Source organism: Aythya marila (genome assembly GCF_965140915.1).
Source record: "Aythya marila genome assembly, contig: HAP1_HAP1_SCAFFOLD_881, whole genome shotgun sequence".
NCBI lineage: Eukaryota > Metazoa > Chordata > Aves > Anseriformes > Anatidae > Aythya > Aythya marila.
The window spans coordinates 1-27,945 of NW_028136967.1; the positions used below are offsets into that span (position 1 = coordinate 1).

A 27,945-nucleotide genomic window follows, 5' to 3' on the forward strand; every position below is an offset into this window, starting at 1 on the left:
GGTGGGGGGGGTCTTTTGGGGATGGGGGGGCATGGGGACAGGGATGGGGGGGCCATGGGGATGGGGGGGTTAAGGGGATGGGGATCTCTTGGGGTTGGGGGTCCCATGGGGAGGGGGGGTCTCGGGGGGACAGGGAAAGGGGTGGGGGGGTCCCATGGGGTTGGGGGTCTTAAGGGGATGGGGATGGGGTTGGGGGGGGGGGGTCTCATGGGGATGGGGGTCTCAGGGGGACAGGGAAAGGGGTGGGGGGGACCGTGGGGGTGGGGTTGGGGGGCTTAAGGGGATGGGGTTGGGGGGGTCTCGTGGGGATGGGGGTCCCATGGGGAGGGGGGTCTCGGGGAGACAGGGAAAGGGGTGGGGTTGGGGGGGGTCTCGAGGGGAATTGGGGTCTTGTGGGGATGGGGTTGGGGGTCTTAAGGGGATGGGGATGGGGTTGGGGGGTCTTGTGGGGATGGGGGGCACAGGGGGGATAGGGAAAGGGGTGGGGGGACCGTGGGGGTGGGGTTGGGGGGGGTCTCGAGGGGAATTGGGGACTTGCGGGGATGGGGTTGGGGGGCTTAAGGATATGGGGATGGGGTTGGGGGGGGGTCTCGTGGGGATGGGGGGGCCATGGGGACAGGGATGGGGGTCCCATGGGGATGGGGGTCTCGGGGGGGTAGGGAAAGGGGTGGGGGGGACCGTGGGGGTGGCGTTGGGGGTCTTAAGGGGGTGGGGATGGGATGGGGGGGGTCTCATGGGGAGGGGGGACCCTTGGGGGTGGGGGTCCCATGGGGACAGGGAACAGGTTGGGGGGGTCCCCGCGTGCCACCACCCCTTGGGACGTTCCCCCCCCCCTTCCCACAGCATCCGCTCGCTCCACGGCCCCCCCAGCGGTGTTGGCGGTGCCGGGGGGGGGTCCCCGTTGTGTGTGTGAGCCCCCCCCCCAATTTTACCTGCTGGAGGTAGAGCCGCACCCGCCGCAGGTCGCCCTCGATGCAGGCGCGGTGCAGGGGGGTCTCCCCACGCTCGTTGCGGCGGTTCCACTGCGGGCACGGGGAGGGGGCGGTGGGGACACGACCCCCCCGGGGGGAGGGGGGGGTCCTGACCCACTCCTGGGGGGCCTGAGCCACACCTGGGGGGGTCCTGACCCAAAACTGGGGGGTCCTGACCCTCATTTGGGGACCCTGACCCACTCGTGGGGAGGTCCTGACCTGCTCCTGGGGGGTCTGGGGGGGCTCTGACCCACTCCTGGAGGGGTCTGGGGGGGCTCTGACCCACTCTTGAAGGTCCTGACCCACACCTGGGGGGCTCAGTCAATATCTGGGGGTCCTGATCCACTCCTGGGGGGCCCTGACCCACACCTGGAGGTCCTGACCTGCTCCTGGGGGGGCTCTGACCCACACCTGGGGGTCCTGACCCACTCCTGGGGGGCTTTGACCCACTCCTGGGGGTCCTGGCCTGTACCTGGGGGGCTCTGACCCACTCCTGGGGGGCTCTGACCCACACTTGGGGGACCCCAACCCACACCTGGGGGGCTCCGACCTGCTCCTGGGGGTCCTGACCCCTACCTGGGGGGCTCTGACCCACACCTGGGGGGCTCAATCCATACCTGGGGGTCCTGACCCACTCCTGGGGGGGCTCTGACCCACACTTGGGGGCCCTGACCCACTCCTGGGGGTCTCAACCCGCACCTGGGGGTCCTGGCCTGTACCTGGGGGGGCTCTAACCCACCCCTGGGGAGGTCTGAGGGGGCTCTGACCCACTCCTGGGGGTCCTGACCCACACCTGGGGGGCTTGACCCACACCTGGGGGGCTCTGACCCACACCTGGGGGGTCCTGACCTGATCCTGAGGGTCCTGACCCACACCTGGGGGTCCTGACCCACACCTGGGGGGCTTGACCCATACCTGGGGGGTCCTGACCTGCTCCTGGGGGTCCTCACCCACACCTGGGGGGCTTTGACCCACATCTGGGGGGTCCTGACCTGATCCTGAGGGTCCCGACCCACACCTGGGGGTCCCGACCCACAGCCGGGGGTCCCACTGCCCCCCCCTCACCTTGCAGATGCGCCGGCGGCCGGGGACGCTCTTGGTGTAGCCGTCCAGCTCCTCGTCCTCCCCCTCTGCAACCGGGCTGTGAGTGGGGGGGGCACAGCCAGGCACGGGGGTCCCGCTGCCCCCCACACCCCGGGGGTGTACCCCTAATAGGGCCGGGACCCCCCCCATAGGGACTGGGACCCCCCCATAGGGACTGGGACCCCCCCATATGGACTGGGACCCCCCATGGGCAAGGGGATCTCCCCCAGTAGGGCCGGGGACCCCCTCCCAATAGGCACTGGGACACCCCCAAAGGGATGGGGACCCCCCCCCAACAGGCACTGGGACACCCCCATGGGCAAAGGGATCACCCCCAATAGGGCCGGGACTCCCCCCCCCCAAATAGGGATGGGGACCCCCCCCCCCAGGGACTGGGATCGCCCCCCATATGGACTGGGACCCCCCCCCATATGCACTGGGACCCCCCCCAACCCACATTTCGGGGTCCTGCCCCCCCCAGGACCCCCGCGCGCCCCTCACCGCTCTCCGACAGCTCCAGCTCGCTGCTCTCCCCCTCCTCCTCCTCGCGGCCCTCGCCGCTCTCCTGCTCTTCCTCCTCCTCCTCCTCCTCCTCCTCCTCGCCCCCCGGCAGACCCCGCAGCTTTGCCAGGGTGGCGGCGGCCTCGGCGCTGCCGGCACGCTGCTGCAGAGCGTGGAGGTGCCGCAGGACCTGGCGCTGGGGGGTGGAGAGGGGTCGGCACCGCGGCACCGGGTCGGCACCGTGGCACCACAGCAGCACCATGGCACCAGGTTTTGGCACCATGGCACTGGGTCGGCACCGCGGCACCGGGTTGGCACCGTGGCACCGGGTCAGTGCCGTGGCATCGTGGCACTAGGTTGGCACCAATGGCACCGGGTTGGCACCACGGCACCGCGTTGGCACCGTGGCACCACAGCAGCACCATGGCACCAGGTTTTGGCACCATGGCACTGGGTCGGCACCGCGGCACCGGGTTGGCACAATGGCACTATGTTGGCACCGCGGCACCACAGCAGCACCATGGCACCATGGCATCGGGTTGGCACCATGGCACTGGGTTGGCACCGTGGCATCGCAGCACCATGGCACCAGGTTTTGGCACCGTGGCACTGGGTTGGCACCATGGCACCGAGTTGGCACCAGATCAGCACCACAGCACCAGTTTGGCACTGGGTTGGCACCATGGCATTGGGTTGGCACCATGGCACTGAGTTGGCACCGGGTCAGCACCACAGCACTGGGTTGGCACCGTGGCATCGCAGCACCATGGCACCAGGTTTTGGCACCACGGCACTGGGTCGGCGCCATGGCACTGGGTTGGCACCGTGGTACCAAGTCAGCACCACGGCACTGTGGCACCAGGTTGGCACCATGGCACTGTGGCACCAGGTAAGCACCACGGCACCGGGTTGGCACTGGGTCAGCACCGTGGCACTGGGTTGGCACCATGCCATTGTGGCACTGGCTACGTACCACGGCACCAGGTCAGCACCATGGCACTACGGCACCGGAGCACCGGGTCAGCACCGCGGCACCAGGTCAGCACCACGGCACTGGGACGGCAGCGTGGCATCGTGTTGGCACTGGGTCAGCACTACAGCACCAGGTTGGCACCACGGCACCGGGTTGGCACCGCGGCACCGGGTCAGCAACCACATCACCGGGTCGGCACCGCATCAGCACCACGGCACTGGGTCAGCACCAGGTCGGCACCGTGACACCAGGTCAGCACCGTGGCACCGTGTCAGCACCAAGGCACCGCGGCACCGGGTTGGCACCGTGACAGCACCGTGACACCAGGTCAGCACCGTGGCACCGCGGCACCAGGTTGACACCGCAGCACCGCGGCACCGCGGCACCAATTTGGCACCGTGGCACCGCGTCGGCACCACATCACCGGCTCGGCACCGCATCACCGCGCTCCCCCCGTGCCCTCACCTGCAGCCGCAGCTCTCCGGCCGCCTCGGCGCGCTCCAGCGCCGTGGCCAGGCAGCGCTCCACCTCGGCACGGGGCTCGCCGGCCTCCTCCTTGGCCACGGCGATGCTGAGCCACGTCCTCCCCTCCTGCCGGGGGGCCACCGTCGGTGTCCGGGACCCCCCGGGACCACCCCGGACCCCACCCCGTGCCCGTTTTTTGGGGTGTCCCCGCTGACCTCCAGGGGGTCGCCGCGGTGCAGTGCCAGCTCCTGGCGGTAGTGGTGCTCGGCGCGCGCCGGCTGCCGCAGGTCGCCGAAGGTGGTGGCCAGCGAGACGTGGATGGCGGCCAGCTCGGGGGCCGGGCGGCACAGGGCCTCGGCGTAGCTCAGCTGGGGGTAGAGAGGGGAAAATGTGCCCCCCCCGCGTGCCTCCAGTGCTCCCAGTACCTCCCAGTAGCTCCAGCGCTCGTGTTATCGCCAGCGTTCCCGTTATTCTCGGTGCTCCCAGTGTTCCCAGTGCTCCCAGTGCCTCCCAGTACTCCCAGTGCTTGTGTTGCTCCCTGTGTTCCTGTTATTCCCAGTGCTCCCAGTATTCCCAGTGCCTCCCAGTACCCCCAGTGCTTCTGTTGCTCCCTGTGTTCCTGTTATCCCCAGTGCTCCCAGTATTCCCAGTGTCCCCCAGCATCCCCCATTTTCCCCAGTGCTCCCACTGTCCCCAGTGCCTCCCAGTACTCCCAGTGCTTGTGTTGCTCCCTGTGTTCCTGTTATTCCCAGTGCTCCCAGTATTCCCAGTGCCTCCCAGTACCCCTGGTGCTTCTGTTGCTCCCTGTGTTCCTGTTAGTCCCAGTACCTCCAGTGCTCCCATTATCCCCAGTGTTATCATTATCCTCAGTGCTCCCAGTATTCCCAGTGCTCCCAGAGCCTCCCAGCACCCTCCAGTGTCCCCAGCACCTCCCAGTACCTCCAGTGCGCCCAGTGCCTCCCAGTGCCCCCCAGTTCCCCCCCATTATCCCCAGCACCTTCCAGCACCCCCAGCACCCCTCAGTGCCCCCCAGTCCCCCCCCAGTGCCCCCATCATCCTCAGTACCCCCACTGTCCCCAGCTCCTTCCAGTACCCCCAACACCCCCAGTATGCTCCAGTCCCCCCCCAGTGCTTCCCAGTCCCCCCCCCAGCACCCCCATTATCCCCAGCACCCTCCAGCACCCCCAGTGCCCCCCCTGTACCCCTCAGCCCTCCCAGTATCCCCCAGTATCCCCCAGTCCCCCCCAGCGCCCCCATTATCCCCAGCACCCCCCTGTACCCCTCAGACCTCCCAGTATCCCCCAGTGTCCCCCAGTCCCCCCCAGCACCCCCATTACCCCCATTACCCTCCACCTCCCAGCCCCCCCATGCCTCCCCCATACCCCCCACACCCCCAACACCCCCCAGTACACCCCAGTACCCCCCAGTGCCCCCCAGTGCCCCCCAGTGCCCCATTGTCCCCAGCGCCCCCATTATCCCCAGCGCCTCCCCGTACCCCTCAGCCCCCCCAGTATCCCCCAGTGTCCCCCAGTCCCCCCCCAGTGCCCCCATTACCCCCATTACCCTCCACCTCCCAGCCCCCCCTGCCTCCCCCATCCCCCCCACCCCCCCAACACCCCCCAGTATCCCCCAGTCCTCCCCCAGTATCCCCCAGTCCCCCCCAGCACCCCCATTACCCCCATTACCCTCCACCTCCCAGCCCCGCCATGCCTCCCCCATCCCCCCCACCCCCCCAGTCCCTCCCAGTCCCTCCCAGTCCCCCCCAGTCCCCCCCAGTGCCCCCCCACCTGCCGCTGGTAGTGCTCCAGCGCCCTCCCGAAGTCCCCGTGCCGCGAGCAGAGGTCCCCCAGCCGCTCGCACAGCCCCAGCGCCGCCGCCGGCTCCCCCCGCGCCTCCTCCAGCGCCTCCAGCAGCCGCGTCACCTCGGTGGCTGTGGGACAAAACCGGGGGGGTCACCACCTCGCGTGGGACCCCCCCGTAAACCCCAAATTGTGATTTTTTTGGCTCACCGTAGCGCAGGTTGGAGCGCACCCAGCGCCGCTGCTGGGGGTGCCGCGCGCCCAAGGTGTGCGCCGCCCGCAGCGCCCGCTTGGCGGCCGCGAAGTCCCCCAGGCTCAGAAGGATCTGGGGAGGGGGGGTACAAGGCATGAGGAACACCCCCAAAAAAAAAAAAATAAAATAAAATATTCGAAAGATCCACCCCCGAAAAATGAGGGGACTCGAGGGGTGGGTACACGGCGCGAAGAGCCGCAAAAAAAAGGTGAAAAGACTCCACAGAATGAGGGAACGAGGATAGACCCCAAAAAAGTGAGGAAAGGAATCAAAGCACTAGGATAGACCCCAAAAAGTGAGGAAAGGAATCAAACTGCTAGGATAGACCCCAAAAAATGAGGAAACCACTAGGATAGACCCGAAAAAATGAGGAAACTAGGACAGACCCCAAAAAAGGAGGAAATGAATCAAACTGCTAGGATAGACCCCAAAAAATGAGGAAAGGAATCAAACCACTAGGATAGACCCCAAAAAACGAGGAAATGAAGCAAACCGCTAGGACAGACCCCAAAACATGAGGAAACGAATCAAACTGCTAGGATAGACCCCAAAAAAACGAGGAAATGAATCAAACCACTAGGATAGACCCCAAAAAAGGAGGAAACGAATCAAAACCACTAGGATAGACCCCAAAAATGAGGAAACAAATCAAACCACTAGGATAGACCCAAAAAAAAAGGAAAAGATTCAAACCACTAGGATAGACCCCAAAAAAGGAGGAAACCACTAGGATAGACCCCAAAAAACGAGAAAACGAATCAAATCGCTAGGATAGACCCCAAAAAACAAGGAAACGAATCAAACCACTAGGATAGACCCCAAAAAAAAGGAAAAGATTCAAACCGCTAGGATAGACCCCAAAAAGTAAGGAAATGAATCAAACCACTAAGATAGACCCCAAAAAAGAAGGAAACGAATCAAACCACTAGGATAGACCCAAAAAAAAAGGAAAAGATTCAAACCACTAGGATAGACCCAAAAAAAGGAGGAAACGAATCAAACCACTAGGATAGACCCCAAAAAGGAGGAAATGAATCAAACCACTAGGATAGACCCCAAAAAGTGAGGAAACCACTAGGATAGACCCCAAAAAGTGAGGAAACGAGTCAAACCACTGGATAGACCCCAAAAAAGGAGGAGCACAAAGGGGAAGGACAAGAAAAAAAAAACTTGGAGAGGAAGACTCCGAGCCTTCAGCATGAAAGACCCCCAGAGACCCCCAGAGGGACCCCTAGAGACCCCCAGAGGGACCCTAGAGACCCCCAGAGACCTCCAGAGGGACCCCTAGAGACCCCTAGAGACCCCAGAGACCCCCAGAGGGACCCCCAGAGACCCCCAGAGGGACCCCCAGAGACCCCTAGAGACCCCCAGAGGGACCCCCAGAGACCCCTAGAGACCCCTAGAGACCCCAGAGACCCCCAGCGGGACCCCTAGAGACCCCCAGGGACCCCCAGAGACCCCCAGAGCGACCCCTAGAGACCCCCAGAGGGACCCCCAGAGACCCCTGGAGACCCCCAGAGACCCCCAGCGGGACCCCTAGAGACCCACAGAGACCCCTGGAGACCCCCAAAGACCCCTAGAGACCCCAGAGACCCCCAGCGGGACCCCTTGAGACCCCTGGAGACCCCTAGAGACCCCCAGAGGGACCCCTGGAGACCCCCAGAGGGACCCCTAGAGACCCCCAGAGAGACCCCCAGAGACCCCCAGAGCGACCCCTAGAGACCCCCAGAGACCCCCAAAGACCCCTAGAGACCCCAGAGACCCCCAGAGGGACCCCCAGAGACCCCCAGAGGGACCCCCAGAGACCCCTAGAGACCCCCAGAGACCCCTAGAGACCCCAGAGACCCCCAGAGGGACCCTAGAGACCCGCAGAGACCCCCAGCGGGACCCCTAGAGACCCCCAGAGACCCCTGGAGACCCCCAAAGACCCCTAGAGACCCCAGAGACCCCCAGCGGGACCCCTTGAGACCCCTGGAGACCCCTAGAGACCCCCAGAGGGACCCCTAGACACCCCCAGAGACCCCACCGGAGACGGATGCGCATGCTCCACTAGGAGGGACTGGCCCCCGGAAGCTAATTATAATAATTAATTATTTTTTTTAGCAGTAGCGATGAATTTATGTATTAGTCCAGGAGCATAACCCCAGCTGCTGGATGTAACCGGGGCGCGTCCCGGTGGAGCGGAGACACCCGGCGCACCCAGCGCTGCCTGCTCACCTCTATCCTTTAACAAATCCTATTTTTTTTATTTAATCCTATTTTTTTCATTTAACCCTATTTTCATTTAACCCTTATTTAACCCTATTTTTATTTATTTAAACCTATTTTTATTTATTTAACCCTATCGTTTTTATTTAACCCTATTATTTTTTTTTTAACCCTATTTTCATTTAACCCTATTTTTATTATTTATTTAACCCTATTTTCATTTAACGCTATTTATATTTATTTAACTCTATTTTTATTTAACCCTATTTTCATTTATTTAACCCTATTTTCATTTATTTAACCCTATTTTTTTATCTAACCCTATTATTTTTATTTATTTAACCCTATTTTTTTTCATTTAACCCTATTTTCATTTAACCCTATTTTCATTTAACCCATTTTTTTTATTTATTTAACCCTATTTTCATTTAACCCTATATTCATTCAACCCTATTTTCATTCATTTGACCCTATTTTCATTTGACCCTATTTTCATTTAACCCTATTTTGATTTATTTAACCCTATTTTCGTTTAACCCAATTTTCCTTTAACCCTATTTTCCTTTAACCCTATTTTCATTCCTTTAACCCTATTTTCACTTAACCCTATTTTTATTCATTTAACCCTATTTTCATTTATTTAACCCTATTTTCCTTTAACCCTATTTTCATTTAACCCTTTAACCCTATTTCCATTTAACCCTATTTAACCCTATTTTCCTTTAACCCTATTATTTTTATTTAACCCTATTTTTTTTTTATTTAACCCTATTTTTTTATTTAACCCTATTTTTTAATTTAACCCTATTTTTTTTATTTAACCCTATTTTTTTTATTTAACCCTATTTTCATTTATTTAACCCTATTTTTTTCATTTAACCCTTTTTTCCTTTAACCCTATTTTCATTTATTTAACCCTATTTTCCTTTAACCCTATTTTCATTTATTTAACCCTATTATTTTTATTTGACCCTATTTTCATTTATTTAACCCTATTTTTTTTATTCAACCCTATTTTTTTTATTTAACCCTATTATTTTTTTTATTCAACCCTATTATTTCTATTTACTCACCCCCATTTCCACCACCCACCCCCCCAGCCCCTACCTGCCCGGCGCTGCCGCAGCACTCGCTCTCCAGCTCCTTGTCCCGCAGGCGCCGGGCGCAGTCCCGGGCGCGCTGGAGGCAGCGCAGGGCCCGCGGGTGCTGGCCCTGGCGCTGGTGGATGGCTGCCAGGTTGAAGTGGGCGCGCTGCAGGTCCTCGTCCAGGCGCTGGCGCTCGGCCAGGTAGACGCTGCGCTGCAGGTAGCGGTCCCGCCGCCCCCCGGCCCCCAGGCTGTCGTACACCAGCCCCAGGTTGAGGTAGAGGCGAGAGCGCATGGCGGCCAGCTCCCGGCGCGGCACCGAGCCTGCGGGACATAGGGTCGAGGGGGGAAATAAGGGGGGTTTGGGGTCGCTGAGGGACACCAGGAACCACAAACCGGTGCCAAATGGGTTTGGGGACCCCCAGGAGGAGCCCCCAGAACCCAGGGCTCTGGTGTGGCACCCCAAGACATGGCCATGGTCCCATGGCACCACAAAGGATTGGGGTCCCCCAGCACCACCAGGACCCCCAACTGGTGCCAAATGGGTTTGGGGACCCCCCAGGAGGAGTTGCCAGAAGCCAGTGCCAACACCAGGGCTCTGGGGTGGCACCGATCCTGCTGGGTGCGTGGCCATGGACCCGTGGTGCCACCAAGGATTGGGGTCCCCCAGCACCACCAGGACCCCACAACCACCAGCAGGACCCCCCCATCACCACCAGAACCCCCAACTGGTGCCAAATGGGTTTGGGGACCCCCAGGAGGAGCCCCCAGAACCCAGTGCCAACACCAGGGCTCTGGGGTGGCACCGATCCTGCCAGGCACATGGGCACGGTGCTGGTCCCATGGCACCATGAAGGATTGGGGTCCCCCAGCACCACCAGGACCCCACAGCCACCACCAGGACCCCCAACCGGTGCCAAATGGGTTTGGGGACCCCCGGGGTCAACACCACAGCTTTGGTGTGGCACCGAGCCTGCTGGGTGCAGGGCATGGACACAGCACTGCGGTGCCACCAGGGTTTGGGGTCCCTAAGTGCCACCAGGAACCCCAAACCGGTGCCAAATGGGTTTGGGGACCCCCAGGGGAGACCCCAGGGTCAACACCACAGCTTTGGTGCGGCACCGATCCTGCTGGGTGCAGGGCATGGAGGATTGGGGTCCCCCAGCACCACCAGGACCCCACAGCCACCACCAGGACCCCCAGCTGGTGCCAAATGGGTTTGGGGACCTCCAGGAGGAGCCCCCAAAAGCCGGTGCCAACACCAGGGCTCTGGCACGGGACCCCAAAACACAGCCATGGTCCCATGGCACCAAGGAGGATTGGGGTCCCCCAGCACCACCAGGACCCCACAACCACCACCAGGGACCCCCCCCCCACCACCAGGACCCCACAACCACCACCAGGACCCCCCCACCACCACCAGGACCCCCCCAGCACCACCAGGACCCCCCCCACCCCCCCCAGAGCCCCCCAAACGCCCCCTCTCACCCTCCAGCTTCTCCTCCACGATGGCCAAACTGGTGCGGAAGGCGCCTTCGGCCTCGCGCAGCGCCTCCTTTGCCTTCCTCTTCCCCTCCTTCACCTCCTCCTCCTCCTCTTCCTCCTCCTCCTCATTTTCGGGGCCCCCCCCGGCCCCCCCGAGGCTGTCGGCCACGAACATGTGGGTGCGCCCGATGGTGGCCCAGGCGCGCTGCTGCTCCGCCGCGTCCCCCAGGGCGCGCGCCAGCTCCAGGTGCCGCCGTTGGTGCTGCCGAAAAAACACCAAAACCCTTCAAAATTTCCCCCAAAACCCCCCAAATTTTAATAAAAACACCCCCCCCTGGGTTTTTTTTTTTTGGGGGGGGGGGTTAACCCACCTGCAGAGCCTCCCCGTAGCGGCCCAGCTCGGCCAGGCGCTCGCCGATCTTGCGGTGCGCCACGGCGCAGCCCAGCCCGTCGCCCGCCGCCTCCAGCAGCCGCAGCTCGCGCCGGTGCTCCTCCAGCGCCTCCCCGTAGCGCCCTGCGGCGTCACCGGCGTCACCGCGACCCCCCCCAGGACCCCCCCCAGGAATTTTGGGACCCCCCCGGGTCTTTTGGGACCCCCCCCGGTCTCACCATGGCTGGCCAGGAGCTCGCCGAGCTGGTTGCAGAGCGCCGCCTCCTCCGCGCCCCCGCCGGCGCCGCCGCGCCGCAGCTTCTCCCTCGCCTTCTGCAGCTCTGAAATTTGGGGAGGGGGGGGGTTGGGATTTTGGGGGGGGGGGCACCGGGACCAGTGGCACCAGTGCTCCCAGTCCGGCGGTCCCAGTGAGCCCCTAAACGGTGATACTGGTGGTCCCAGTATACCCAGTGGTCGCGTTGGTTGTGGTGTTCCTGGTACGCCCCCCGTTCCTCCAGTGTCCCCCCAGCGCCCTCGTGACCCCCCCAGTGCTCCCAGTATCCCCAGCACTTCCCAGTATTCCCAGTACTCCCAGTAACCCCCAAGCTAACGCTCCCAGTAGCCCCCGAGCCAGTGTTCCCAGTATACCCAGTGCCCCCAGCGCTCCCAGTATCCCCAGTGCACCCCGGTTCCTCCAGCAATGCCAAGCGCCCTCGTGACCCCCCCAGTGCTCCCAGTATCCCCAGCACTTCCCAGTATTCCCAGTACTCCCAGTAACCCCCAAGCCAGCACTCCCAGTGAGCCCCAAGCTAACGCTCCCGGTGTTCCCAGTATACCCAGTGCTTCCATCGCTCCCAGTATCCCCAGTGACCCCAGTTCCTCCAGTGCTCCCAAGCGCCCTCGTGACCCCTCCAGTGCTCCCAGTATCCCCAGCACCTCCCAGTATTCCCAGTACTCCCAGTAACCCCCAAGCCAGCGCTCCCAGTGAGCCCCAAGCCAGTGTTCCCAGTATAACCAGTGGTCCTGTTGCTCGCAGTATCACTGGTGCGCCCCCGGTTCCTCCAGTGCCCCCCAGCACCCTCGTGACCCCCCAGTACTCCCAGTGCTCCCAGTACAGCCCCAGCACCTCCCAGTAGCCCCAGCACTCCCAGTAACCCCCAAGCTAACACTACCAGTGAGCCCCAAGCCAACACTCCCAGTATACCCAGTGCTCCCAGCGCTCCCAGTATCCCCAGTGACCCCGGTTCCTCCAGTGTCCCCAAGCACCCTCGTGACCCCCCCAGTGCTCCCAGTATCCCCAGCACCTCCCAGTATTCCCAGTACTCCCAGTAACCCCCAAGCCAGCACTCCCAGTGAGCCCCAAGCCAGCACTCCCAGTATCCCCAGTGCCCCCTGGTTCCTCCAGTATCCCCAAGCTCCCTCATTGCCCCCTGGCTCCCCCCAGTGCTCCCAGTATGGCCCCAGCACTCCCAGTATCCCCACTGTCTCCAGCACCCCTCAGCAAGCCCGCTACCCCTTATGCTCCCAGTATCCCCAGTACCCCCCACTCCCTCCCAGTACAACCCCCATTACAGCCCAGTGTCCCCAGTTCCCCCAGTAACCCCAACACCCCCATTACCCCCAGTCCCTCCCAGTACCCCCCAGTACCCCCCCAGTGCTCCCAGTACCCCCCCAGTCCCCCCATTACCTGCAGTGCCCTCACCACCCCCACACCCCCCAGTCCCTCCCAGTACCCCCCCAGTGCTCCCAGTACCTCCCAGTCCTTCCCAGTACCCCCCCAGTACCCCCTCCAGTGCTCCCAGTACACTCCCAGTACTCCCAGTACCTCACAGTCCCCCCCCAATACCCCCATCCCCCCGTGCTCCCAGTACGCCCCCAGTAACCCCACCACCCCCACACCCCCCAGTCCCTCCCAGTACGCTCCCAGTACCCCCCCACTACCCCCCATCCCCCCCCAGTGCTCCCAGTACCCCCCCAATCCCCCCATTACCCGCAGTGCCCCCACCACCCCCACACCTCCCAGTCCCCCCCAGTGCTCCCAGTACCCTCCCAGTCCGCTCCCAGTACCTCCCAGTGCTCCCAGTACCCTCCCAGTCCGCTCCCAGTACCTCCCAGTACCCTCCCAGTCCGCTCCCAGTACCTCCCAGTGCTCCCAGTACCCCCCCACTACCCCCCATCCCCCCCCCAGTGCTCCCAGTACCTCCCAGTCCCCCCATTACCCGCAGTGCCCCCACCTCCCCCACACCCCCCAGTCCCCCCCAGTGCTCCCAGTCCCTCCCAGTCCTCCCAGTTCCCCCAGTTCCCCTCTCACGCCGCAGCGCGCGCTCCCCGCTCATTCCCCGCCGCTCCCGCGCCCGCCGCGCGCTGTGCCCGCCCCCCGCCCCCTGCCAGCCAATCAGCGCGGGGGGCGCCGCGCACCGGCCGCTCCCATTGGCCGCCGCGCGCGGCCACGCCCCCGGACTACAACTCCCGGCGGGCACCGCGGCCGCGCCCCGGGGGGTGCTGGGAAGGGACAGGAGGCCCCGCCCCTCGCGGTGCATCCTGGGAAGGGGGCTGGTGGGACCAGTGGCACCAGTAACACCAGTAACAGGGCACCAGAGGCACCAGTAACACCAGTGACAATGACACCAGTGGCACCAGTTACAGGGCACCAGTGCTCCCAGTTACACCAGTTACGGGCCACCAGTGCTCCCAGTTACACCAGTGCCACCAGTTAAAGGGGCACCAGTGCTCCCAGTGTCCCCCAGTCACCACCCCCAGCGCTCCCAGTGCCACCTGTGCCTGCCCCCAGTACTCCCAGTGCCCCCCAGTCACTGTCCCAGTGCTCCCAGTGTCACCAGTGCCTGCCCCCAGTGCTCCCAGTGTCCCCCAGTCACTGTCCCAGTGCTCCCAGTCACCACCCCCAGTGCTCCCTGTGAGCGTCCCAAACACTCCCAGTATCATCTGTGCCTGCCCCCAGTGCTCCCAGTGCCCCCCAGTCAGCACCCCCAGCACTCCCAGTACTACAGGCCACGGTCCCAGTGCTCCCAGTGCCCCCCAGTCACCGCTCCAACCACTCCCAGTGCCCCCAGTACTCCCAGTGTCCCCAGTGCGCCCCACCAGTCCCCACATCTAACCAGTGCCTCCCAGTCCTCCCAGTCCCCTGTGCCAGATGATGTCACCAGGGGGGGGACAATGATGACTCTGACGTCACGAGGGGGGCCCTCTGACGTCATGGGGGGGAGACCGGTGACAAACTGGGGTGAACTGGTGACAAACTGGATGGAACTGGTGACCAAATGGGTGGAACTGGTGCCAAACTGGGGTGAACTGGTGCCAAACTGGGGGCGTCGAGGCGAGGCCGGACGCGGCGTTGAGGACGTGGCTCGGAGACGCCCCCGTGGCTCCCCCCCAACCCCAAAATTTGGGGGTTTGAGGACCCCCAACCCCCCAAAAAAATATTGGGACCCCCCAAAAAATGTTGGAACCCCCCCAAAAAAATGTTGGGGCCCCCGAAAAAAATTTTGGGACCCCCCCCAAAAAATTTTGGGACCCCGACTCCTTGGAAAAGCCCCCCCGTGGTTTATTCTCCTAGTAAAACAGACAGAGCCCCCGCTGTACAGAGCGCCGCCCGCACCGCGGCCAGGAGGAGGAGGAGGAGGAGGAGGAGGAGGAGGAGGAGGAGGAGGAGGAGGAGGAAGGCTGTGGCTGCTGCGGCATGCAGGCGCGGGCACCGCGGCGCGCGAGGCACGGGGACGCCGTCACGGTGACGTCACGGTGACGTCAGGTCGAGCCGCGAGGGCGCCGCGATCGTCCGTGGGGGCGCCGCGGTGGCACGGCGATGACGCCGCGATGACGCCGCGATCGGCCACGGTGATGTCACGGTAACGCCGCGATGACGTCATGACCACGCCGTGATGGCGCCACGATGACATCACGATGACATCACGATGGTGCCGCGATGATGCCGTGATCATGCCCCGATGACGCCACGATAACGTCACGATGGTGTCATGATGGCATCCCAATGACACGGCGATGATGTCACCATCATCCATGATGACGCAACGATGACACCGCGATGACGCCGCCATCATCCATGACCAACACCGTGATATCACCCTGATGACATCACGATGGCGCCACAAGAGTGTCGCGATGGCGTCACGATGACGCCCCGAAGACGTCGCCATCATCCATGCCAACGCCACGATGACGCTGCAAATCATCCATGATGACGTCACGATAACTTCACAACGGCGCGGCGATGACACCGCCATCATCCGTGACAATGCCACGATGACGCCATGATGACATCACGATGGCGCCACAACGGCGTCAAAAATACACCACAATGGCGTCACGATGACATCACGACGATGCCCCGACGACGCCAATGACGCCACGATAACTTCACAACAGCGCAGCGATGACACCGCGACGGCGTCGCGATGATGCCCCGAAGACCCCGCATCATCCATGACAACGCCACGATGACGCCATGATGACATCACGATGGCGCCACAACGGCGTCAAAAATACACCACAATGGCGTCACGATGACATGGCGACGACGCCCCGATGACGCCACGATAACTTCACAGCAGCGCCGCAACGACGCCGCGAAGACGCCGCCATCATCCATGACAACGCCATGATGACATCATGATGGGACCACAACGGCGTCGCAAATATGCCACAATGGTGTCACGATGACGCCCCGATGACGCCACAAATCATCCATGACGCCACGATAACTTCACAACGGCGCCGTGATGGCATCACGATGACGCCGCCAAGACGCCGCCATCATCCGTGACAACACCACGATGACGCCATGATGACATCATGATGGGACCACAACGGCGTCGCAAATATGCCACAACGGCGTCACGATGACATCGCGACAACGCCCCAATGACGCCGATGACGCCACGATAACCTCACAGCAGCGCCGCAACGACGCCGCGAAGACGCCGCCATCATCCACGACAACGCCACGATGACGCCATGATGACATCATGATGGGACCACAACGGCGTCGCAAATATGCCACAACGGCGTCATGATGACATCGCGACAACGCCCCAATGACGCCGATGATGCCACGATAACCTCACAGCAGCGCCGCAACGACGCCGCGACGATGTCCCGAAGACGCCGCCATCATCCATGACAACGCCACGACAGCGCCGCGCTGCCGTCGCGCCGCCGCCAACGCCGCCGCGGTGGCGCCGCGGCCTCGCCTACTTCTGGATCTGGAATATAAAAAGGCGCAGGTTGATGTTCTTGGCCGCCAGCAGCTTGTTGCACTCCACCGAGTCCACGATGGGGAGCGGCATGTACTCCGTCTCATTGTTCTCATTGGTAAAGACAAAGTGGTAGATGACCGGGTTGATCTTGACGTCGTCGTAGGGCCCTTCCAGCAGCAGGAAGGAGCACTCCAGCGGCGAGTTGACCTTGCTCTTGAGGATGAGCTGGAAGGAGAGGGTGCGCTTGCAGGAGAGGTTGGGGTTGCGCTCCGAGTCGTTGACGCGCGCCTTCAGCACCCAGGTCTGGTTGAGCACCGTCAGGCGCGGCGTCTCGTAGTACAGCCGCGTGATGAAGTCGTCCGTGCGGTACGGGCGGAACTGCACCTCTGGGTGGGGGGGAGAGGAGGGGGGAGAGGGGGGGGTCAGTGACGGCACCGCAACGCCGGGATGGGGTCGCCGCGGAGATATGGGGGTCATCGGGGGCACCCCAGAGTCATGGTGGTCTTTGGGGGGCACCCCAGAGTCATGGGGGTCATCGGGGGCACCCCAAAGTCATGGGGGTCTTTGGGGGCTACCCCAGAGCCATGGTGGTCTTGGGGGGCACCCCAGAGTCATGGGGGTCCTGGGGGGGACCCCAAAGTCATGGGGGTCCTCAGTGGCACCCCAAAGTCACGGTGGTCCTTGGGGCTACCCCAGAGCCACGGTGGTCCTAGGGGGGACCCCAAAGTCATGGGGGTCCTGGGTGGCCACCTCAAAGTCACGGGGGGCCTGGGAGATACCCCAGAGCCATAGTGGTCCTGGGGGGCACCCCAAAGTCACGGTGGCCCCGGGGCTACCCTGGAGCTATGGTGGTCCTTGGGGGTACCCCAGAGTCACGGTGGTCCTGGGGGGCACCCCAGAGTCATAGGGGTCTTTGGGGGGCACCCCAGAGTCATGGGGGTCCCAGGGGGCACCCCAAAGTCATAGGGGTCCTGGAGGGCTACCCTGGAGCAATAGTGGTCCTGGGGACACCCCAAAGTCATGGTGGTCCTGGGGGGCACCCGAAAGTCATGGTGGTCTTTGGGGAGCCCCCAAAGTCATGGTGGTCCCAGGGGGCACCCCAAAGTCACGGTGGTCCTTGGGGCTACCCCGGAGCCACGGTGGTCCTGGGGGCTACCCCGGAGTCATAGTGGTCCTGGGGGGCACCCCAAAGTCATGGGGGTCCCAGGGGCTACCCCAAAGTCACGGTGGCCCTGGGGGCTACCCCGGAGCCACGGTGTTCCTGGGAGCAGCACCTGCAGCCCCAGCACCGGGGCCAGAGCGACCCCACACCCTAACAGCACCCCCTCAGCTCCACGGCCCCCCCAGGAAGAGGAAAATGCCCCCCCCCCCCAACTCTCACATTTTCTGGGGCAGGAGGGGGCTTTGCAACCCCCGGGAGACGAGCGGGGAGCCATGAGGGAGCACAGCACACTCTTCTTTGGAAGAGCAACGCCAAAAAAAGGTGAACCCCCCCCCCCAAAAAGGCAAAAAACCCCCCAAAAAAGGTGCCCCCCCCAAAAAAAAGGCGAAAAAAAATACAGAAAAGGAAAAAAAAAAAACAAAAAGGGGCGAAAACCCCCCAAAAAAGGGGAAAACCCCCCAAAAAAAGCGAAAAAAAAAAAAAACAGAGAAGGCGAAACCCCGCCCAAAAGAGGTGAAAAACCCCCCAAAAAGGCGAAAATACCCCCAAAAAAGGTGAAAAGACCCCAAAAAAGGCAAAACAAAAAAAAAAAACAAAAAAAGCCTCCCCAAAAATCAAAAAAAAAACAAAAAAAGGGCAAAAAAAAAAAACAAAAAGGGTGAAAAGCCCCCCCAAAAAAGGCGAAAACCCCCAAAAAAAGACGAAAAAAAAAAAAAACACAGAAAAAGGCAAAAGGCAAAAAAAAAAAAAAAAAAAAACAGAAAAGGTGAACCTCCCCCCCCAAAAAAGGCGAAAACCCCCCAAAAAAGGCGAAAACCCCCCAAAAAAGGCGAAAACCCCCCAAAAAAGGCGAAAACCCCCCAAAAAAGGCGAAAAACCCCCCCAAAAAAGGCGAAAAATCCCAGAAAAAGGCTTGGAGGGACCGCGGTGGCCGCGGCGAGGAGGCGGCGGCGGTGGCGGCGCGGTACCTGTGTATCCGATCTTCTCGAAGCTGAGCAGGCTGAAGATGCTGTTGTAGAGCTGCATCTCCTTCTTGCGCGTTTGGTCCATCTCGTCCAGGATCTCCATCAGCTCGTTGCCCGTCTTGGTGGGGTGCGTGCACTCGGCCTCGTGCACCGTCAGCTCGTGGAAGGGGCCCTGCCACGGGCAGCCGATGCGCTTGTACTTGCACTGCGTCACCCTGCGGGGCACCGACAGGCCGTCAGGGGACACCACCGGGGTGTTTTGGGGGGGATTTGGGGCCCGCCGGGGCGGGTTGGGTGCGTGCCGCCAGCGGGGACGCGCGGTGGAAGTACGGGTGAGGATGAGGAGGGGCTGCAGCGCGGGATGAAGCGGTGCCGAGGGCTCGCCGTGCGCTGCTGCCTTCCTCCGGCACGCGTGGTGAGCGCCGGGAGCCCTCCACCGCGCGTCCTGTCCCCAAATGTCCCATCCCTGTCCCCTGCCTGTCCTGTTATGTCCCCGTCCCTGTGCCATACCCGTCCTGGCACTCCTCCTTCCCATCCCCTACCTGTCCCCGTGCCGTGCCATACGTGTCCTGGTCCCGTCCCTGTGCTCTGCCATACCCGTCCTGGTGCTGTGCCGTACCCATCCCCATGCCATACCCGTGCCGAACCTGTCCTGGCACTTCTTCCCATCCCCTGCCTGTCCCTGTGCCATACCCATCCCCGTTCTGTCCCCATGCCTGGTCCCGTCCCTGTGCTCTGCCATACCTGTCCCGGTGCCATGCCATACCCGTCCTCGCACTGTCCCCATGCCATCCCCATGCCATACCTGTCCTGGCACTCCTCTTTCCCATCCCCTACCTGTCCCCATCCCGTCCCCGTGCCATCCCCGTGCCGTACCCATCCTGGCACTCCTCCTTCCCACCCCCATGCCATACCTGTCCCCATCCCATCCCCATGCCATCGCCGTGCCATACCTGTCCTGGCACTCTTCCTTCCCATCCCTATGCCATACCTGTCCCCAACCCATCCCCATGCCGTGGCCGTGCGATACCTGTCCTGGCACTCCTCCTTCCCATCCCCTACCTGTCCCCATGCCATCCTGTCCCCATGCCATCGCCGTGCTGTACCTGTCCTTGCACTCCTCCTTCCATCCCCAACCCATCCCCGTCCCATCCCGGTGCCATACCCGTCCTGGCACTCTTCCTTCCCGCCCCAATCCCATCCCGGTGCCGTACCTGTCCTGGCACTCCTCCTTCCCATCCCCATCCCATCCCCATCCCGTCCCCATCCCATCCCGGTGCCGTACCCATCCTGGCACTCCTCCTTCCCATCCCCATCCCACCCCAACCCCGTCCCGGTGCCGTACCCGTCCTGGCACTCCTCCTTCCATCCCCATCCCATCCCAATCCCATCCCCGTGCCATACCTGTCCTGGCACTCCTCTTTCCCATCCCCTACCTGTCCCCATCCCGTCCCCGTGCCATCCCCGTGCCGTACCCATCCTGGCACTCCTCCTTCCCACCCCCATGCCATACCTGTCCCCATCCCATCCCCATGCCATCGCCGTGCCATACCTGTCCTGGCACTCTTCCTTCCCATCCCTATGCCATACCTGTCCCCAACCCATCCCCATGCCGTGGCCGTGCGATACCTGTCCTGGCACTCCTCCTTCCCATCCCCTACCTGTCCCCATGCCATCCTGTCCCCATGCCATCGCCGTGCTGTACCTGTCCTTGCACTCCTCCTTCCATCCCCAACCCATCCCCGTCCCATCCCGGTGCCATACCCGTCCTGGCACTCTTCCTTCCCGCCCCAATCCCATCCCGGTGCCGTACCTGTCCTGGCACTCCTCCTTCCCATCCCCATCCCATCCCCATCCCGTCCCCATCCCATCCCGGTGCCGTACCCATCCTGGCACTCCTCCTTCCCATCCCCATCCCACCCCAACCCCGTCCCGGTGCCGTACCCGTCCTGGCACTCCTCCTTCCATCCCCATCCCATCCCAATCCCATCCCCGTGCCATACCTGTCCTGGCACTCCTCTTTCCCATCCCCTACCTGTCCCCATCCCGTCCCCGTGCCATCCCCGTGCCGTACCCATCCTGGCACTCCTCCTTCCCACCCCCATGCCATACCTGTCCCCATCCCATCCCCATGCCATCGCCGTGCCATACCTGTCCTGGCACTCTTCCTTCCCATCCCTATGCCATACCTGTCCCCAACCCATCCCCATGCCGTGGCCGTGCCGTACCTGTCCTGGCACTCCTCCTTCCATCCCCATCCCACCCCAATCCCACCCCCATGCCGTACCTGTCCTGGCACTCCCCCTTCCCACCCCAATCCCATCCCGGTGCCATACCCGTCCTGGCACTCTTCCTTCCCGCCCCAATCCCATCCCGGTGCCGTACCTGTCCTGGCACTCCTCCTTCCCATCCCCATCCCATCCCCATCCCGTCCCCATCCCATCCCGGTGCCATACCCATCCTGGCACTCCTCCTTCCATCCCCATCCCACCCCAATCCCATCCCGGTGCCGTACCCGTCCTGGCACTCCTCCTTCCATCCCCATCCCGTCCCGGTGCCGTACCTGTCCTGGCACTCCTCCTTCTGGTGCCGCTCGAGCAGCGAGCGGGGGAACTGCTGCGCGCAGAAGCCGCACTCGGAGGGCAGCTCGCTCACCGCCTTCTCCACGGCCAGGTTTCGGCAGCAGAGGCTCTTGCTGATCTCGCAGCGGCAGTTGGGGCAGGTGGCCTGCTCCTCCTTCAGCCGCGCGTCCGCCAGCAGGTGGATGAAGCAGCCGGCGCACATCAGGTGCCCGTTGGTGCACTGCGGGGGCGAGGAGAGCGGGCGCGGGTCAGCGGGGGGACGGGGAGGGGGTTAGGGGGGATTTGGGGGGAAATTGGGGGATTTGGGGGGAAATTGGGGGATTTGGGGGAGATTTGGAGGGGATTTGGGGGAGATTTGGGGGAGAATGGGGGGTTTGGGGTGAGTTGGGGGGATTTGCATCAGGTGCCCGTTGGGGCACTGCAGGGGCGAGGAGAGCGGGCACGGGTCAGCTGGGGGACGGGGTGGGGGGAAATAGGGGGATTTGGGGGAAAATTGGGTGATTTGGGGGGAATTTGGGGGATTTGGGGGAGATTTGGGGGAGAATGGGGGGATTTGGGGGAGAATGGGGGGATTTGGGGTGAGTTGGGGAGATTTGCATCAGGTGCCCGTTGGTGCACTGCGGGGGCGAGGAGAGCGGGCACAGGTCAGCCGGGGGACGGGGAGGGGGTTAGGGGGGATTTGGGGGAGAATGGGGGGATTTGGGGGAGATTTGGGGGAGAATGGGGGGATTTGGGGGAGATTTGGGGTGAGTTGGGGGGGATTCGCATCAGGTGCCCGTTGGGGCACTGTGGGGGCGAGGAGAGCGGGCACGGGTCAGCCGGGGACAGGGTGGGGGGGAAATAGGGGGATTTGGGGGAAAATTGGGTGATTTGGGGGGAAATTGGGGGATTTGGGGGAGATTTGGGGGAGAATGGGGGGATTTGGGGTGAGTTGGGGGGATTTGCATCAGGTGCCCATTGGTGCACTGCGGGGCGAGGAGAGCGGGCACGGGTCAGCGGGGGACGGGGAGGGGGTTAGGGGGGATTTGGGGGGGATTTGGGGGAGAATGGGGGGATTTGGGGGAGATTTGGGGAAGAATGGGGGGATTTGGGGTGAGTTGGGGGGGATTCGCATCAGGTGCCCGTTGGTGCACTGCGGGGGTGAGGAGAGCAGGCGCGGGTCAGCAGGGGACGGGGAGGGGGTTAGGGGGGATTTGGGGGGAAATTGGGTGATTTTGGGGGAAATTGGGGAATTTGGGGGAGATTTGGGGAAGAATGGGGTTTTGGGGTGAGTTGGGGGGGATTTGCATCAAGTGCCTGTTGGTGCACTGCGGGGCGAGGAGAGCGGGCACAGGTCAGTGGGCATGGGGTGGGGGATTAGGGGGGATTTGGGGGAGAATGGGGGATTTGGAGGGGATTTGGGGGAGATTTGGGGGAGAATAGGGGGTTTGGGGTGAGTTGGGGGAGAATGGGGGGATTTCGGGGAGATTTGGGGGAGAATGGGGGGAATTTGCATCAGGTGCCCGTTTGAGCACTGCGGGGGCGAGGAGAGCGGGCACGGGTCAGTGGGTATGGGGCGGGGAGAAATGGGGGGATTTAGGGGAGAATGAGGGAATTTGGGGGGATTTGGGGGAGAATGGGGGGATTTGGGGGGATTTGGGGGAGAATGGGGGGATTCACATCAGGTGCCCGTTGCTGCACTGCGGGGCGAGGAGCGCGGGCGCAGGTCAGCGGGTATGGGGTGGGGGGGAAATAGGGGGTTTGGGGGGGATTTGGGGGAGAATGGGGGGATTTGGGGTGAGTTGGGGGGAACTGGGGAGAAAATGGGGCAGCTGGAGGGCAATTGGAGGGAAAATGGGGTGATTTGGGGGAAAATTCAGTGATTTGGGGAGAAAATGGGGCAATTGGGGGGAAAATGGGGTGATTTCGGGGAAATTCAGTGATTTGGGGAGAAAAGGGGGCAATTGGGGGACGATTGGGGGGGTCAACTGGGGGAAAGTGGGGTGATTTGGGGGTTATTTGGGGGAAAGTTGGGTGATTTGGGGCAATTTGGGGGGGATTTGGGGGGATCTAGGGGAAAATTCAGTGATTTGGAGGGGATTTGGGGAGAAAATGGGATGACTGGGGGGCGATTGGGGAAAAATGGGGTGATTTGGGGTAAATTGGATGATTTGGGGGGGATTTTGGGGGGAAAACGAGGGGATTTGGGGCAATTTGGGGGAAAAGGAGGAGATTTGGGAGGGTGATTTGGGAGGGTAATTTGGGGGGGCAACTGGAGGGGGAAATGGGGCAATTTGGGGGCGATTCGGGGGAAAATGGGCCCAGAAGCTGCCATGGGTCGGGTATCACTAACGGGGGCACCGCGCGGTGGCAGCAGGGCCGCGCTGCGGGGGGACCCCGCAAGAGACAGGCAAACGGCCCCATCCCGCGCCAGGAACCCTAAAACACCGGTTTGCTCCCCAAAATCCGCCTCTTCAGGAGCAGCCAGGGCGCCCCGCGGGCACCCGGCACCCCCCACACCCCGTCCCACCGACCCCAAAACCGCAGCGTGCCTGGCACCGATCCTGGCACCCAGGGGACACCGGCACTGCTGCCACTGCTAGCACTGCTACCACTACTAGCACTACTGCCACTGCTAGCACTGCTGGTGGCACTGCTACCTCTATTGCCACTGCTGGCACTGCTACCACTACTGCCACTGCTCACACTGCTAGCACTGCTACCGCTACTAGCACTGCTGGTGGCACTGCTGCCACTACTGCCACTGCTCGCACTGCTGCCACTACTGCCACTGCTCGCACTGCTAGCACTACTGGCACTGCTGCCACTGCTACCGCTACTAGCACTGCTACTACTACTGCCACTGCTCACACTGCTGCCACTACTGGCACTGCTACCACTACCGCCACTGCTAGCACTGCTGCTACTGCTACTAGCACTGCTACAGCTACTCACACTGCTAGCACTGCTGGCACTGCTGCCCCTGGTACCGCTACTAGCACTGCTGGTGGCACTGCTACCACTACTAGCATAGCTACCACTGCTCGAACTGCTACCACTACTACCACTGCTAGTCGCACTGCTACCACTACTGCCACTGCTACCGCTACTGGCACTACTGCCACTACTAGCACAGCCGGCACTGCTGCCACTGCTACCACTACTAGCACTGCTGCCACTACTAGCACTGCTGGTAGCACTGCTAGCACTACTGCCACTACCACCACTACTAGCACTGCTGCCACTGCTTGCACTGCTACCACTGCTCACACTGCAACCACTACTGCCACTACTAGCACTGCTAGTGGCACTGCTACCACTACTGCCACTACCACCCCTGCTGCCACTACTAGCATTGCTCCCACTACTACCACTGCTAGTGGCACTGCCACCACTACTGCCACTGCTACCACTACTAGCACTGCTGCCACTGCTCACACTGCAACCACTACTGCCACTGCTAGCACTGCTGCCACTGCTGGCACCGCCGGCACAACCGGCTGCCCCGGCGCTGCAGCGTCCCGCCGCTAATTACCGCCGCTAATTACGCGAAGGCTAACGAGCGTCCTCAGCAGGGCGGCCCCCCCCCAGCACTGGGAGATGCCGATTTTTGGCTTTCTGACCCCAAAATGGAGCTGAGCATGGCTGGGGAGCTCTCCCCCCCCCCCAATTTTTTTTTGGGGTGAAACCTGGTGGTTTTGTCCCAGTCGTGGGAAGCCCCAAAATCCACCTGGGGGGGGTCAATTAAAAACGGGGGGGGGGGGGGGGGGACTCCAAGACCCTTTTTTTTGGGGGGGAGGGGGGTCTGAGACCTTTTTTGGGGGGGTCCAGGGGACTTTTTTTTTGGGGGGGGGGATCCCGAGGCCCTTTTTGGGGTGGAGGGGGGGGTTCTGGGCCTTGTTTTCTGGGGGGGGTCTGGGATGCTTTTTTTTTTTTGGGGGGGGGGTCTTGACCCTTTTAGGCGATGGGGGGTCCCAGGATCCTTATTTTGAAGTGGGGGGGTCCAGACCCCTTTTGGGGTAGGGACTCTGGGACCCTTTTTTTTTTTGGAGGGGGAGGGGGATTCAAGGCCCTTTTTTTGGAAGGGGGGGGCTCTGGGATTTTTTTTTTGGGGGGGGGGATCTGGGACCCTTTTTGGGGGGGGGATCTGGGGCTGTTTTTCTTTGGGGAGGGGTCCATGCCCCTTTTTTTTGGGGGGGGGGCACACTTGGGGGATATATGGGACCCCTTTTTTTGGGGTGGGGGTGCCTGGGCCTCTATTTTTTTGGGGGGGGGGCCTTCTGGCTCTTTGGGGGAGGGGGGGGTACTCTGGGACCTCTTTTTTTTTGAGGGGGGGGGTCTGGGCCTTATTTTGGGGTGCCTGGGGCCCTATTTTTGGGGGTGTCCAGTCCCCTTCTGGGGGGGGAGGTACTCCAGGACCTCTGTATTTTTGGGGGAGGGGGGCACATTTAGGAGGTTTGTAGGACCCCTTCTTTTTTGGGGTGGGGGTGCCCAGGCTCTTATTTTTGGGGCTGGGGGGCACCTTTAGGGGGGTGGCAGAGCATCTGGGCCCCCTTTTTTTTGGGGGGGGGGGGAATACCCGGACTCCTTGGGCACGGGAGTGTCCAAACTTTAGGGGGGGGGGCTCACCATCCCTATGGGGGTGTCCCCGTGCCCACAGGGGGGGGGTCCCAGTCCATATAGGGGGCGATCCCAGTCCCTGGGGGGGGGGGGGGGGAGGTCCTGGCCCTATGGGGGGGATCCCAATCCCTACGGGGGGGGGGGGGGGTCCTGGCCTTATGGAGGGAGGGGGTCTCAGCCCTATTGGGGGGTCCCCATCCCTTTGGGGGTGTCCCAGTGCCTATTGGGGGGGATCCCAGTCCCTATTGGGGAGGGGTCCTCGGCCCTATATGGGGGTGATCCCGGTCCCTAGTGGGGGTCTCCCTGGCCCTATTGGGGGGGGATCCCCATCCCTTTGGGGTGTCCCAGTGCTTATTGGGGGAGGGTCCCAGTCCCTATAGGGGGGTCCCCGTGCCTACTGGAGGGGGGTCCCAGTCCCTATAGGGGGTATCCCAGTCCCTGTGGGGGTGTCCCCAGTCCCTACAGGGGGACTCCCAGTGCTTACTGGGGGAGGGTCCCAGTCTATATAGGGGATATTCCCAGTCCCCATGGGGGGTGATCCCGTGCCTACGGGGGGGGGGGAGGGGGTCCCAGTCCATATAGGGGGTATTCCCAGTCCCTACGGGGGGGATCCCAGTCCCTATGGGGGTGTCCCCAGCCCCTACTGGGGGGGTGATCCCAGTCCCATGGGGGGGGTCCCACTCTATACAGGGGATATTCCCAGTCCCCATGGGGGGGTCCCGGCCCTATTGGGGGTGATCCCAGTCCCTATGGGGGGGTGGGGGTCCCAGTCTCTATAGGGGATATTCCCAGTCCCTACAGAGGTGACCCCAGTCCCTATGTGGGTGTCCCCAGTCCATATAGGGGGTGTCCCCAGTCCTTATTGGGGGTGTCCCCGCCCTATTAGAGGGGATCCCAGCCCCTTATAGGGGATATTCCCTGTCCCTACGGGTGGGGGTCCCAATACCTACTGGGGGGGATCCCAGTCCATATACTGGGTATTCCCAGTCCCTACGGTGGGGGTCCCACTCCCTACGGGGGTGATCCCAGTCCCTGTGGGGGGGGATCCAGTCCCATGGGGGGGGGGTCCCGGCCCTATTAGAGGGGATCCCAGACCCTACAGGGGATATTCCCAGTCCCTACTGGGGGGGGGGATCCCACTCTATACAGGGGGTATTCCCAGTCCCCATGGGGGGTGATCCCAGTCCCTATGGGGGATATTCCCAGTCCCTGTAAGGGGGCTCCCAGTGCTTATTGGGGGAGGGTCCCAGTCCCTACGGGGGTGTCCCCAGCCCCTATAGGGGGCAATTCCAGTCCCTATGGGGGGGTCCCCGTCCATATAGGGGGTATTCCCAGTCCATATAGAGGATATTCCCAGTCCCTGTAGGGGTGATCCCAGTCCCATGGGGGGGGTCCCGGCCCTATTAGAGGGGATCCCAGCCCCTATAGGGGATATTCCCAATCCCTACGGGGGGGTCCCATCCCCTATAGGTGCGTCCCATCCCCACGGGCTACCCCCATCCCTTTGTGTGCCCCCCCCCCCCACACCCCCCTACCCCTCCCCACCCCCCCACACCCCCCTACCCCTCCCCACCCCCCCCCCCCCCAACCCCCCCAAATTACCTGGTAGACCGAGGCCTTGGGCAGGTCGAGGCAGACGGTGCAGCAGAGCACGGAGTGCAGCCCGCTCCTCCAGCTTCACGCTGCCCCCCGCCCCCTCCGCCGCGCTTCTCTCCTCCTCTCCTCCTCCTCCTCCCCCCCCTCCCCCCGCCCCCCCCCCACCTCCTCCTCCTCCTCCTCCTCCTCCCCCTCCCCCCCCCGCCGCCCTCAGCCGCTTCTTGGGGGGGGCGTCGGCGTCGGCGGCGGCCTCGCCGTGAGGCCTCGCCCCCCCCCGCCGCCTCCTCCTCCTCCTCCTCCTCCTCCTCCTCCACCGCCTCCGTCCTCAGCTCCCCCCCGGCCTCTCCGGTCCCCCCGAGCCCGAACCCGGCGCCGGTGCCGCGGGGAGAGGGGGGGGGGGGGGCGGCGGAGGCGGCCGGGCCCCCCCCGGCCTCGCGCTCCTCCGCCGCCGCCGCCGCCGACATGGCCGCCGCCCCTCAGCCCGCCGCCATCATCGCGCCCGGGCCACGCCCCTCGGCGCCGCGACGGGCAGGGCGAGCGGGCCAATCAGGGGGAAGGGGGGCGGGGAGAAAGGGGGAGGGAGCCAATGGGGAGGAGGGGAGGGAGGGGGGAGGAGG

General features: G+C 62.6%; 2 protein-coding genes across 2 annotated transcripts; both read right to left on the reverse strand.

Moving 5' to 3' along the window:
• Positions 1 to 932: 932 nt before the first annotated feature.
• LOC309891269 (tonsoku-like protein) lies at positions 933 to 13,733 on the reverse strand (the record flags this gene model as incomplete). The annotated part of the gene is made up of 12 exons (XM_082785640.1): positions 933 to 1,022; positions 2,037 to 2,101; positions 2,556 to 2,751; positions 3,994 to 4,119; positions 4,209 to 4,361; positions 5,781 to 5,923; positions 6,003 to 6,117; positions 9,361 to 9,662; positions 10,827 to 11,085; positions 11,195 to 11,337; positions 11,433 to 11,534; positions 13,505 to 13,733. Coding segments are annotated over 12 exons (1,923 nt in total), but the record flags the coding sequence as incomplete, so codon positions are not given.
• Positions 13,734 to 15,263: 1,530 nt separating this feature from the next.
• ZFTRAF1 (zinc finger TRAF-type containing 1) lies at positions 15,264 to 27,454 on the reverse strand. Its single transcript, XM_082785639.1, has 4 exons — positions 27,335 to 27,454; positions 21,115 to 21,353; positions 18,555 to 18,766; positions 15,264 to 16,810 (listed from the first exon to the last, which is right to left on the reverse strand). Exons 2-4 carry the CDS (start codon positions 21,333 to 21,335, stop codon positions 16,419 to 16,421), a joined length of 825 nt encoding a protein of 274 aa, XP_082641765.1. The 5' UTR covers positions 21,336 to 21,353; positions 27,335 to 27,454; the 3' UTR covers positions 15,264 to 16,418.
• Positions 27,455 to 27,945: the final 491 nt, after the last annotated feature.